We start from the raw sequence: 13,251 nt of genomic DNA, 5'->3' as shown, positions 1-13,251 counted from the left end.
AAAACCGCGAAACGAAGTATCGCTTATCGTAATCTAAGATTAATGTCGCGCTTCGCGCGAGACGTTCTGTCGATTTTATTCAGGTATTGTACGCCCTTCTTTTTGATTTATATAGAGTACAGGCGAAAGCAGAATTTACTTTCTTTACGAGCCGTCGTGTATTGTTGGCGGAAGCCACAGCAAGTCATAAGTCATCATATTTTATTTATGTTGTTAATAATAATTGAGCAGAAAATGCACAACTAAAATATATATATATATATATAAAGATTTATTACGACATTTATATTGTGCAGCAAGAGCGAAAGCCAGAAAAAATAATGGATATCGTAATTACTAATTTTCGCACAGTCATAGACTCGATTTTCCTTTAACAAATATTTAAGCTTGTATCTCTAACATTATATGTATATATTTTTTTTAACATTAAATATTTTTGTATTTTTTCAACCGTTCTTATTATTGACATTATTTTTTGCCTTCCTACATATTTTTATATATATTACATACATTATATTTTTTGTTACAAAAACACTTCAATTGTTTATGAAATGCATCGCATCAAAACACTTAACGCTGATATATACAAGGCAATAAATTAATGTAATTAACTGACTAATAATATTCGGTTCGATTACATGCTTTTGCTTTTAAAGGTTTATTGGCGGAAACATGTCAATTGTTTACGAATTAGTAACATCCATCAAAGTAGTTAGCATTAATGCGAACACATAACTTATTAGAAGACAATCGATCACAAGAAATATTTTATATTATTGTGATCTTCGTATATATATATATATATCTTTTTTTTTTTTTTTTAACTAATTGTAAGTCAAGTTAAAGTTAGTTGCTTATATAAAATTATAATTTTGTTAAGTTAAAAGTTGAATAAATAAAAAAGTTAAGATTAAATTAACTAAAGTTAAATCAAAAGTTAATTTTTAAAAATACTTATATTAAATTGGAATTTTGTTTGTTAATTCTTTTAATAATAACAAAGAAATTTTGATTTTTATATATAAAAATAAATTTTTTGGTAATTACAATTGATGACAAATGAACATAAAAATTAATAATACTTTAATTTAAAAACAATAAGTACGTTTATAACTTATAAAAAAACAATAATGGTATTCAGAGATAAAAAAATTTAACTTAGGAAAATAATTAATAAGTTTAAGGTCAAAAATAACTAATTGAAGTTAAAAATTAATTAACTAAGCTATAATAAGAGTTAAAAGTTATTAACTTTTTAATTATTTTTAAACTTTTAATTAACTAGTTATTACCTAACTCTGATACATATATATATATATATATATAAAATTCTTTGTGTTCGGAGAGAAATAAATTCTCATAAGTGTATGATGAGTCGAAATGTGAGAGAACACCAGGGAGTTTTCTCAGGGAGCCACGTGGGAGAGGCATGAATAATACATCCTTTGAAGGGGGCGAAAAAGGGGAGTCGAAGGGTGCACATCGCCTTTACTCGTTCCCTGCTGACTTTAATGTTTTTCGGGAGCAAACGATTTACGAACCAATATAACGAAGGGTCCGTTCGAGGGGGTCGCAACGCACACCCTTCGTATATAATTGCGAAACATAATTTATTTACATAGTGTAGTCACAATAGCCTCCCGCGGATACTTGCAGCGCGCATATTTTACATCATCCTCTTCTCTCGCGTGTGTGCATATACGCGTTTCAATATCGATCTCGCTCTTCACGCTCGATTAAAGTTCTATTCCGTTGAAACTGTAAGCGCATGCAGTTATTATGTCAGTCGCGGAAAAACACCGTAAAAAAATACGTCACGTCGTTCTCGCCGTTCGATCGATCGGTCGTTACGCGTTAATAAACTATAATAAACTATGGATTGCTAATTAATCATTCATGAATCCCATTCACCGATAAAATCCTATATGAATAATCCCCAATAATCTCCTTAACGTTATGGCCGAAAACATGGGTGTCCGCAGGATTTTTTCCAGGAGTATAGTTAATTATTTTTGTTTGTTTTTTAATTTTTGTTCTTTCTTAATTTTTTAAAATTATTTTTTGGTCATCTTGTTTTATTTCAATTTTTTTATATTAAATATACCAATAAATTTTGTTCAAAAGGAGAGCAAATGCTTAATTTTTTAAATGATTTTAAGGGGGTAAATTAACTAAAAATATATCTATTAATTTTAGATTTTATCACCCTCGCATTTATATTATAAAATAAAAAATCAATATTTTGTTGCCTGTAAATTTTAACAGATAAATTAACTAATGACAAATTAAAAATAGATGTTACATCTTTTTTTCAGTTGTTTTAAGAATTTCACATTTAAGTCGAATTAACACAATAGCCATATGTTAAATTAACATATGAATGTGTTAAATATTTCAACACAAATTTTCTTACTTTGCATCTTGTTGTATATACTGAAAAAAATTTTGTCAACTTGACCTAAATATTTTAACTTATATATAGGCAAATGCTCCTTCTGCCTCCCTTTGCAGACGCTCATGGCTGAAAATGAAGCTGCGTATACATTGAAAATTTCATAGAAATATTGTAGAGAGAAGGGAGGAAAAGCAGAGAGTTTTAAAAGATAAACGAATATAGGGTATCTATACTTTAATAATACATATATAACCCTCTTCCCTTTTCTCTTATTATATCTATTACTTTCTTCATTATCTGCTATCTTTTTGTTAGTTTTTCTTCACACTGAAAAAAATGTGTTAACTTGATTAAGTCTTTCAACTAAATTAATATTTTGTTAATTGTGAACATATGTTGGTATTTAAGTCAAATATATATCCGTTTTGCTAGATTTAATATGTTACATTTAATTTAAATATTTTTATATGTTCAATTAACAAAATAATATATATATATATATATAAGTTAAAATATTTAGATCAAGTTGACAAATTTTTTTCAGTATATACAACAAGATGCAAAGTAAAAAAATGTGTGTTCTCTTGTTAAAAATGGTCCTCGTTGAAATTTTTGTCTTAAATATTTAACACATTCATATGTTAATTTAACTTAAATGTTAAATTATTAAAACAACTGAAAAAAAGATGTAACATCTATTTTTAATTTTTCATTAGTTAATTTACCTGTTAAAATTTACAGGCAACAAAATATTGATTTTTTATTTTATAATATAAATACGAGGGTGATAAAATCTAAAATTAATAGATATATTTTTAATTAATTTTACATACAATTTATTTTAAATTATTTGAAATTTTGCATACTTATTTGTGTCTTCATTAAACATATCCATATTATATTAAATTAACACACAAATTTCTGTGGGCCGTTAGGGACATGTGATATCTGTCAAATGTAACACAAATTTTTCAACTGCACACTGAAAAAAAAAAACTAAATTAATACATAATCTAATTCAATACTGTGAAATGAATCATTTATTTGAAACAAATAAATATTATTAGTTCCAAATAAATGATTTATTTGACAGTAATTGAAATAAATACTTATATAAGAATTAACTAAATTTTTTTCAGTGTATGTGTATTTATGCTTTTTTTTTATATTAACGCATATCCCTTATAAATCCCAGTTTTCCCGAGGCAATATATTTTTCTGACACATATGGGACTTCGATTACTAAAACCAACCCACGTGTACCGCCATCCTTCATTATCCGCACCCTCGCTCACCTAAGGGTCAATCTTAATATTTTCCGGGAAAGATTTCCCGACGCAGAAAAGGGTAAAACAAAGGAGGGGGCAAAGCACCGTCGTTTTGCACATCTGGGGAACTTCTTTCTTTCCTACGTCGTCACTTCTTTGCAGCGATGAAAATTTCGGAGCGTCTCCACTCTAAGGGTATTGAACGTGCCGAGAAAATGGATAGCGAAAACGCGCTTTACGCGAAGAGAAACGGGGGATGCGAGGGAGTTGGAGGGTTGGGAAAACGAGTAAGGAAAGAGGGGGAGGGGGAGGGAAATAAGAATTCCCTGACGGCAAGCAAGTTACCCTCCCTCTCCCGCCCGGATATTTCTTTCTCTGACAGTCTGACAAGCGAAGAATTTTCATTCCGCGTGCGCGTATACCTCAAGGTAATGTTCCGTCTCTGCGGCTACACTTTCGCGATACATTAAATTTTAATTTGTCACTCAGCGGAGTTTCCCACCCCCTACCCTCGATTGGTTTCGCGTGGGATGGCTCTCTTACACAGGAGTCTATTAAACGTCAAAACCGCGAAAACCGATGACAGTATATACGTATATATATATATCGTGGTCTTTAACCGATGCTTCCCCGGTTCATCGACCGCAAAAATATTCGCGACCAAATATATATATATACAGGGTGTCCCAAAACTGGAGGAAAAGTTTTGAATGACAGATTCCTGATGTCATTCGGAGACGAATTTTCCTCGGCGAAAATGTCGAGACACCAATAATTTTCGAATTATAAGCGGTTGAAAGTAAAGACTTTTTTGGAAACTAATTTCTGTGGGACGTTTGGGACGTGTGATATCTGTCAAATTTAACGCAAATTTTTCAATCGTACATTGAAAAAAAACTAAATTAATACATATTTAGTTCAATACTGTCAAATGAATTATTTATTTGTTTTGAAAAGGATTTTCTTATATCAAATAAATATTATTAGTTTCAAATAAATGATTTATTTGACAGTATTGAAATAAATACTTATAAGAATTAACTAAATTTTTTTTCAGTGCATGTGTATTTATGCTTTTTTTTATATTTAACTTAAGCCTTGTGAAAATAAAATATTAACGGAAGTACATTCTTCAGTGAATTTTAAATAGGGTTTACTTTAATAATAAGACTTAGTTATAAAGATACATATATATATAAGAACAAAAATTGAGAACATGCTAAAAATGATGGCCTTCCTTAACATTTTCACTAAGGAAAAATCGTCTCCAAATGATACCAGAAATCTGCTTTTATATATAATAACTTTTCCGCCAGTTTTGGTACACCCTGTATATTTTATATCCTTCATTACAGTTTTTATCCCGTTTCTATTTTTCACGAAAATATTTATCGGCGTCGATCGATCTGCCGCTGCGATGAGAATTTTATAAGTAGAATTATATATATATATATATATATATATATATATATATATATATATAATATATATAATTATATAATGGATATTTTACGATGCGTCTTTTTCAACAGTTTCGACATATTTTCCTATTAAATATCGAGCAAATAAATCTCGGGAAAGATTTTTCGAGGGAAGAGGAGCATTTAATCATAAAAAAGTAGAGAGTTAAAATTATACGAAAATTATTTCAAATTCAAATTATAATATTAATTAGAAATAAGTTAAAAAGTTTTAATAAACATATGGGTCCGCAAATGAGTCGTTTTTTAAATATTTGCAATATATCATACACATAAAGATTATTTTCAGCATCTTTAAAATAAGGTAAAATAGTAGTTATTTTTTGCATAAATTAAACTAAAAATAAATTAACAAAAAATTTTTTAAATAAATTTAATATAAATTAAATTAAATTAAATTAATTTAAAATAAATTTAAAATAAATTTAAAATAAATTTAAAAAAAAAGAATTAATAAATATATAAATATATAAAAAATAAAAATAACTTAAAAATAGTTTATTTGTGGATCCATGTTTATTAAATCTTTAGGACTTATTTTTGAGCATATACTAAATTCCCTTAAAATATTTCACCCTTTCCTTTCAACACTCTGTATACCTATAATATTAATTAGAATTTTAAACAATATAAATTTATATAATTTTAATTGTAAATACCTACATATAAAATTTAATATAAATGTATACATATAGATTGTAAGAGATGTTTATATATTTTTATTATTAGCGCGGTTAAAGTGCACTCGTGTTTGAAATCTATCGGTATTATTGTTTTCATCGCGATATTGTCTTACATCCTGTTTTTTCCCCAGACAACGATTACTCCCCACGTCAATCCAGCGCGCGGATTTTATGTCAAAGTTTATCTCACGAAGAGCAACATATTTCCCTGAACCCCTCCATCGCGGCACACTTGTTGCTCAAATACTGAATACCGGTAGACATATCGCTGCCACCCGCGTGTTTGCTTATGCAATGAATCTCACTTTTCCGTTAAGCTGATTTCCATATTTCGCACTCGCAATATGCGAAGCAATGTTGTCGTTAGATGCCGTGTTTAAACAAAAATTAAAATAAAAAAAACCGCTTATAAAACTTGCTCATGCGATTTAAGGATAACACGGATCAGAAAGTTTCGTCTTCTTCGAGAGCTTTTGCTTCTCGAGATATATATATATATACATGACGCTTTGACAAGAAAATTTCTTAACCGCACTTTTTAAACCTGTGCACAGTGTATACTATACATATATATATATAGACGGGGACCTCGGAAATGGGATTTAAAAGTAACTCCTTAAAGAGAGGAGCAGCAAGAAAGTTGGTCTCTTCAAGTTAAAAGTAAAAAGGTCTCAAATGCGCCTTTTGCTTTAATGGCACGTCCTTTGACGAATTTGCGCTTGACTTTCGTTCGCAAAAATTTTACGGTAGACTAACACTTTAATGTTCAAAGTTAAATATCTTCGTGACAAGAAAAAAAATTAAGAGAAAATATGTACTTATTATATATATATAGTGTACATAAAAAAAATATTAGCTACTCTAGCTAAATTTTAAGTGTCCTTATATTACACATTACACTTAAAATTACCATATCTAATTTCAGCTCTATATAATTAATTTAACGAGGTATGATGTGTATTTTTAATTTACCGAGGAATTCCCTACTAAATTATTACTAATATATATATATATAATTTGTATTTAATAAAAGGATATAATTAATAATAAATATAATTTAATAATAAATGTACCTAATATATATAATATATAATTTATATATATTTATACGCGAAAAAAATAATAATTGTGTATATATATATATATATATGTGTGTGTGTGTATTTAATAGATTATATTATAAACCATTAGACTTCTTGCACTGAAAAAAATTATTAAATTAATAAATATTTGTTTCAATACTACCAAATAAATATTTATTTTGAAAAGGATTTTCTTATATAAAATAAATATTTTTCAAATCAAATCAATATTATTAGTTTCAAATAAATAATTTATTTGGCAATATTGAAATAAATATTTATTCGAATTCAATAATTTATTTTTCAGTGTAGGAATCTTTTTTTTCGTCTAACTTATGAATGAATAAAAATCATGAAATGATGAATGAATAGAAATGAGTAAAAATCATGACAATATGCACGTTACAATTCGCAAAGTTTCCCGATACGAGATGAATTGAACAAACGTTAAGATGCGAATGTGAATGCAGTTTTATCAAACTGCACGTGACTTCGAATAAAGATGAATCGCATCGCACGATTAAATCGTGTAAACGCGATATGCCGCCACGCGTGAGTCAATATTAATTACCATTCCTCTCAAACATCGCTGAAATTCGTCAAATGCCCTGCTTCATATCACGCGTCCTAAATATGGTGTGCCCCATTATTTACATAAAGCCCGAACTGCGCGTATGTTAACTTGATATGTGGCTAAAGTAACTAAGTAACATTACCGGGGGAAGTGTGCCGCTAACTATTGATTTTCTGAAAATGTCGTACTCAAGACTTAAGAGGAACGAAATTGCCGCATATAGATATTTACACCCTTATCTTACTAATACCGCACGCACATATGGCTCATATTCGCGAAACACTTAGCTAAGGAATTAATATTCTTAGGATATAAGGATAACCAGGGTTGTGCTTAGATGAGTTTAAAATTAGCTAGATGGAAGATGAAATAAAAATATGTAAATTTATCTTAAATGAGATGAAGATGAAGATTTTGTTTTAAATGTATCTAGATAAAAGATAAAATTATATGGTGATTCATCTAGATAATAATTTTTGAGACTGCTTGTTTAAACACAGTTATTAAAAAAATGTAAATTATAAAAGGGGTATAAAAATATATATGTATTCATATTTTTATTTCTAAATTTTTATCGCTTACTGCTTAAGTTCTCCTATTTAAGTAATTTAAGTAATTTTATGTACTATTCTAAATCAAAATTATCTAAGAATTATTCTAGATAATTTAGTAAAGATAATACTTTTTTTCATCTAAGATATGCAGATATAGATATAATACATATTTTTATTATCTATATGAAAATAATGTGATAAGATAAGATGACGCCATAGTTTTATCTAGATGATTATTTATATAATTTTATTTAGATAACTGCAGATACTGCAGATAACATTACTTTGTCGACTGTGCGTTTATATCATAAGAAATCAATGTAAAACAAGATTATTCCGACTCTTACTTTCGTTGCGGATGAGATTTTAATTCCTTAATTTGACGATTTTATATTGGTAGAATTCATTAATTACGATTCGCGTTGAATTATTAAAATATAATACTAATCACTACGGGATGAAATTTTATTAACAAATTATTTAAATTCAATTTTTTCTATTATTCTCGAGATTTATCAAAAGATATAATTTATTATATTTTATTGTTAAATTTATTATTATAAATTTATTATTATATTAAAATTGTAAATCAAATTTTAAATATAAATATAAAATTCAATTGCTTTTGACAAAAATAAAAACTTTAATAAGTATCTATAATAAATTATGATGTATGTGTAACAAAATATTACCTTTTAATTTTACGTATAAAGTAATTTCAATATCACAAAAATATATTCTGAATGTAAAAAACATTTGAATTGAAAGTATTATTAATTAATGTAATAACATTATTAATTAATGTAATTATTGTAGTTAATTGAGTAATACTGAGGGACTTCATCCTTTCCGATTTTGCCGAACTTATAATATTATATATAATATATATTTTTACAGTAGATTTCGCCACCTCTCCCCTTCAGATAGGAGGCCAGATTTTAATTTACAAATTCGTGTTTTACGCATAAAAATACACAATATTGTAAAGGTGCTATATTGAGTTTATTTTGACAGGATTTTTCTCTCGCTTTCTCAATAAATAATGATATAAAAAATTCGACTCACATTTCGACTATTTTATTCTCCGATCTCGGCATTTTCCGGATTCCTCCCCGGCACCATTTTTTGCAGAAAACCAAACCTCTGCGTCGGGAATAATCCTCGTATAGAAGAAGCACTTGGAAACACACTTGCACTCGCGTTACTCAATTGTTTTCGTTCGCGACGAGCGGCGACGCCGGATTTCATTTATCATATTTTCGACGCGTTTCGGTAAAACGCGAGACTCGCGAGAGCATATTCGCGCGCGAACGAAACCGATGCTCCTTTCTCGCGTCGCCGCTTTTTTCCAAGGCCACTTGTCAAAGGGTCGAACGAGGACGACTTCCTCGCGACGCATTTTGAAGTCGCCGACACTCCCGAATTGAATATTCACTAATTTTCACTTTTCACTGAATATATTTGACAATTAAACTATATAAAATAAAATAAAAAATAAATAAATTATTAAAAACTTATTAAAAAATAAATAAATATTTCTTCTTCCGATTTCAAAGTCAAGATGGCGGCGCGACCGGCTTCGTTGTCAGCGAGAATTACGAGTTCTGCTTGTCGCGGAAAGACGCTTTGACAGGATGACGCGAAAGTACGACCGGAAATACGCGAATGTCCGCTCGGAACGCGACCGACAACGTCGAAAAACTCCGGAAATTTTCGCGCCAAAAGCGCAGCGCAATTGTCGCGATCCGTCCCCGTGAACTCGCGAACGCGAACTTCACGAACTTCAGGCGAAGCTCGAGCCGCGAAGTCACGTGATCCTTCGAAGGTGAGACGCGGAATTCGCGGCCGGCGAGATGAATCTCGCGTGTGCAATCGCGAACGGATTTATACGATAATTCACGATGTAGATGTAGATAATTAACGATGCTACTAATTAATATTGACACTTTCGGGGACCGGCGATGGCGCGCAAATGTTCACCGCGAATAATGCGAAGTTGCACTAGAGGGCAGTACTCTAGATGGGACTGCGTTCGAAAATTTGTCCACCTAGGGTGAAGCGATCGATTGACCAATCGGGACGGAGAGATCCTCGGCCTCTGATTGGTCGGTCGAATTCTGCACTCTGACCGACAGATTTTCGAACGCGGCCCTGAATTTTCTTTCGACGTAATATAGCGCCATTTATGAATTGCTTGAATTATCTATTCTTAAATTATTTATTTATTAATATCATTTATAATATTAATATATTTTTAATATTAATAATATATATTTAATATATATAATATTAAATCTTTTAATAATATTAATAATATATTCTTAATATTATAATATTAATAATAAAATAAGTAATTTACTCACAGATTGAATAATTATTAATATTTATCACAATGTTTTTTATCAAATTGGCATTGCGTGTATGTGTGTGATATTTGTACTATATTTAAATTAAAATATTCTAGTTGGAATAAGAGATTTTATTATATCAAAAGTCATGCTATTTTCATTGTATCAATTCGTGTAATTGTTAATTTTTTTCATTTGCATAGATCTTTTATGACACGTTGTAGCAAAATCTATTTTTCCAAGCTATTTTTTACTTTTCTAAGCATAATTGCAAATTATTACGTGTTTCAAGTCTGTGTAAAGGTATTGCTATTGTTTTCTTGGAGTAATATTGAACTAGAGCTCCATCCTCTTCTCTCCGAAACTATAATATTGTATATTTTTATGTATAAAATACGAATCTGTATATATTAAAATTGTTATATTAAAATTAGAAAAGACAAAGCTCTTCTTCAATATTACCATTATGCCTGCAAAATTTAAAATTATGGTTTAGTTTTTACATATATAAATCAAAAATAGAGAAAAATGGCATGTATTTTATATAATGTTGTAGAATATATTCATATATTATATATACACTTTGCATGTAAATTATAATATATTGAATAGCTGACACATATATCCCAACTAATGGTTTAATACACCATTACTGCGATTTTATATTAATTTATTATTTGTACTCTTAATCATCAGGAATATTCTCTAGACCCTGTGAAAGAGCAATTATAAATATGAATATATATATATATATATACATTATATACTTACGTTCTTTAGTTCTTATTAATGATGTAAGTAGACTAATTATGCATCTTACATAATTGTATCATATTTAATAAATTACCCTGTTTTTCCATGGAGCTCCATCAATGCGACAATCTCTTGTAAACATATGGCGATCCCAAATGTCTCTCATGTCCCTTCGCATTGGCTGCAAAGAGAAAAGCAGAGAATTATTACAATTTTAAACTACATGTATTTGATACTGTTTTCTAATATAATTTTTCATATATATTTAAGTAATATGAAAGTAAAAGATGACATATTTCCACAAAAAGCGCACAACAATAATAAAATTAATATTCACAAACAAGTTTTATAATTAATATATAATTCTATTCGGTAAAGATATACTGAATTCAGTACTCGATAAATTCCTCAAATTCCACAAATTAAACATTACTGTCATTATTATATATTATAGCACTTGATAAGGGCCAAACCGTCGTGAATATTGAATAAAGATCACTTAATTTGCCAGAGTTGATTAAATTGCTACCATTTTTTAATTATCATCTGGTGACTTCACAGTTTTTTACATCTTTTAAACATTACTGTTAATTAAATATGCTTCTCAAGCATATGCTTGTTAAAGATGTAAACAACTGTGAAGTCACCAGATGATAATTAAAAAATGGTAGTAATTTAATCAACCAACTCTGGCAAATTAAGTGATCTTTATTCAATATTATTGTTCAATTCTTTGTTCGTACCCAGCAAACACCGATATATAATTGTTACATTGCTATAATAAAACGGAGTATAACAGGTAATATAACGTGTACGTTACATGTAACATCCATGTTAGTTGTAATTTCCTACTCATAGATGTAACATTTTAACATAACATATATTACATTTTAGTTATATTGTAATTATATACCAAATAGCACATTGATGTATTGATAAGTCAGTGCTATCTTGGGATATAATGACAATATAATTACAATGTAATATATGTAATATTAAAAATGTTACATCTATGAGTGGGAAATTACAACAAACATACGCTACATGTAACATGCTTGAGTATATAACATTTATATACTATGTTTGCTGGGATGTTTCACATTCAAAAAAATTATTGCATATATATTTATATATATATATATATATATATGTATATACATGTGTTACTATTAAATTATTTTATTTTTTCAATCCTTTTATGTAAAATTGTTGCAAGGTTATGTTATACAAAATGTGAACACTTACGTTTCCCAGGAAATACTGGTTTATATAATAAGCCCCAAGTTGAGGTACAACCGGTACTAAGCCTATAATAATCATCGGGGGAATTATTTCGTACCACATTTTGTATTTTCTTCAATTTGACAAGTTATGGGAAATTCCTTCCTCTCGTAGAAAATCAAGCGCAAGCGCAGATGATTTATACGTCATATGTACATGACGTAGTAATGAAAGAAAAGAGATTAAAGAGAGATAGACCCATATACACGATATTTTTTTCTTCGAGTTGAAATTGCGGAATTAAAAAAAAAAAATATCATATCAAATGAGCTATTATTGATAAAATATCATGTGTTAATTATTTTTGAAGAAAGTCAATTAATTAAGTGCCAATAAACTTAAAATCAAGGATATTGCATAAGAAAATAATGACCAAGCGATATGGGTGAGTTCTTTATTTAATCAGCAACGTTTCGACCCCAAATTGAGTGTTCTCTCTAATATGATAACATATATAAAAGTCAACACAGATATATTAATTACTAAAATACACTAAAATACATAAAAATAAACGCAAAAATAATAAAACAGCTGATAGTTGCTTTTATTTTATCATTTTAGTTTATTTTATTATTTTTGCGTTTATTTTTATGTATTTTAATATATTTTAGAGTAATTAATATCTGTAATTGATTCTATATATATTATATGTTATCATATTATATATTTTTCAATTTGAGGTTAAAACATTTATTTATTATGCTGATTAAATAAAGAACTTATCCATCGCTAACCAGTTGGTCATTTTATACAATATCCTTAATTATTTTTGTTTCAAATATATTAAATATATTAAAATATATTAAATAATCTCTTGCTAGAAATAAAATAA

The 13,251-nt window shown here is 28.5% G+C and overlaps 2 protein-coding genes across 3 annotated transcripts in view; both read right to left on the bottom strand.

Annotated features, from left to right (window-relative positions):
* Lapsyn (Leucine-rich repeat activity-regulated protein at synapses) overlaps positions 1-9,168 on the bottom strand; it is a 156,848-nt gene extending 147,680 nt beyond the window's left edge. The window contains exon 1 of the mRNA XM_029305238.2: positions 9,103-9,168. The gene's annotated coding sequence lies outside the window, so the exon portion shown is untranslated. The remainder of the gene's footprint in view (positions 1-9,102) is intronic.
* Positions 6,129-12,581, bottom strand: LOC146722270 (NADH dehydrogenase [ubiquinone] 1 alpha subcomplex subunit 1-like). 2 transcript variants are annotated; one of them, XM_085485136.1, is made up of 4 exons: positions 12,384-12,581; positions 11,233-11,319; positions 9,000-9,028; positions 6,129-6,171 (listed from the first exon to the last, which is right to left on the bottom strand). In XM_085485136.1, exons 1-4 carry the CDS (start codon positions 12,480-12,482, stop codon positions 6,129-6,131), a joined length of 258 nt encoding a protein of 85 aa, XP_085341262.1. In that variant the 5' UTR covers positions 12,483-12,581. The 2 variants fall into 2 exon arrangements, with proteins under 2 accessions (XP_085341262.1, XP_085341263.1); XM_085485137.1 differs by lacking the exons at positions 6,129-6,171; positions 9,000-9,028 and adding an exon at positions 10,922-11,097 and having other exon boundaries at positions 12,384-12,574.
* Between the last annotated feature and the right edge of the window lie 670 nt (positions 12,582-13,251).

The sequence above is a fragment of the Nylanderia fulva genome, unplaced genomic scaffold (assembly GCF_048542155.1).
Source record: "Nylanderia fulva isolate GAGA-0341 unplaced genomic scaffold, ASM4854215v1 Scaffold34, whole genome shotgun sequence".
In the NCBI taxonomy this organism is placed as follows: domain Eukaryota; kingdom Metazoa; phylum Arthropoda; class Insecta; order Hymenoptera; family Formicidae; genus Nylanderia; species Nylanderia fulva.
The sequence above is the reverse complement of the archived record's forward strand: the minus strand, read 5'-3'. Positions and strand labels throughout refer to the sequence as shown.

Bases quoted from the DNA above. Each gene is read 5' to 3' on its own strand.
- LOC146722270 (XM_085485136.1), bottom strand. From the start codon at position 12,482: ATGTGGTACGAAATAATTCCCCCGATGATTATTATAGGCTTAGTACCG. The intron at 9,029-11,232 runs GTAATTTATTAA...AACTCAATATAG, and splicing joins GAGCTCCATGGAAAAACAGG to CACCTTTACAATATTGTGTA. The intron at 6,172-8,999 runs GTAAAACACGAA...ATTGCTTCGCAT, and splicing joins AATATTGTGTATTTTTATGC to ATTGCGAGTGCGAAATATGG.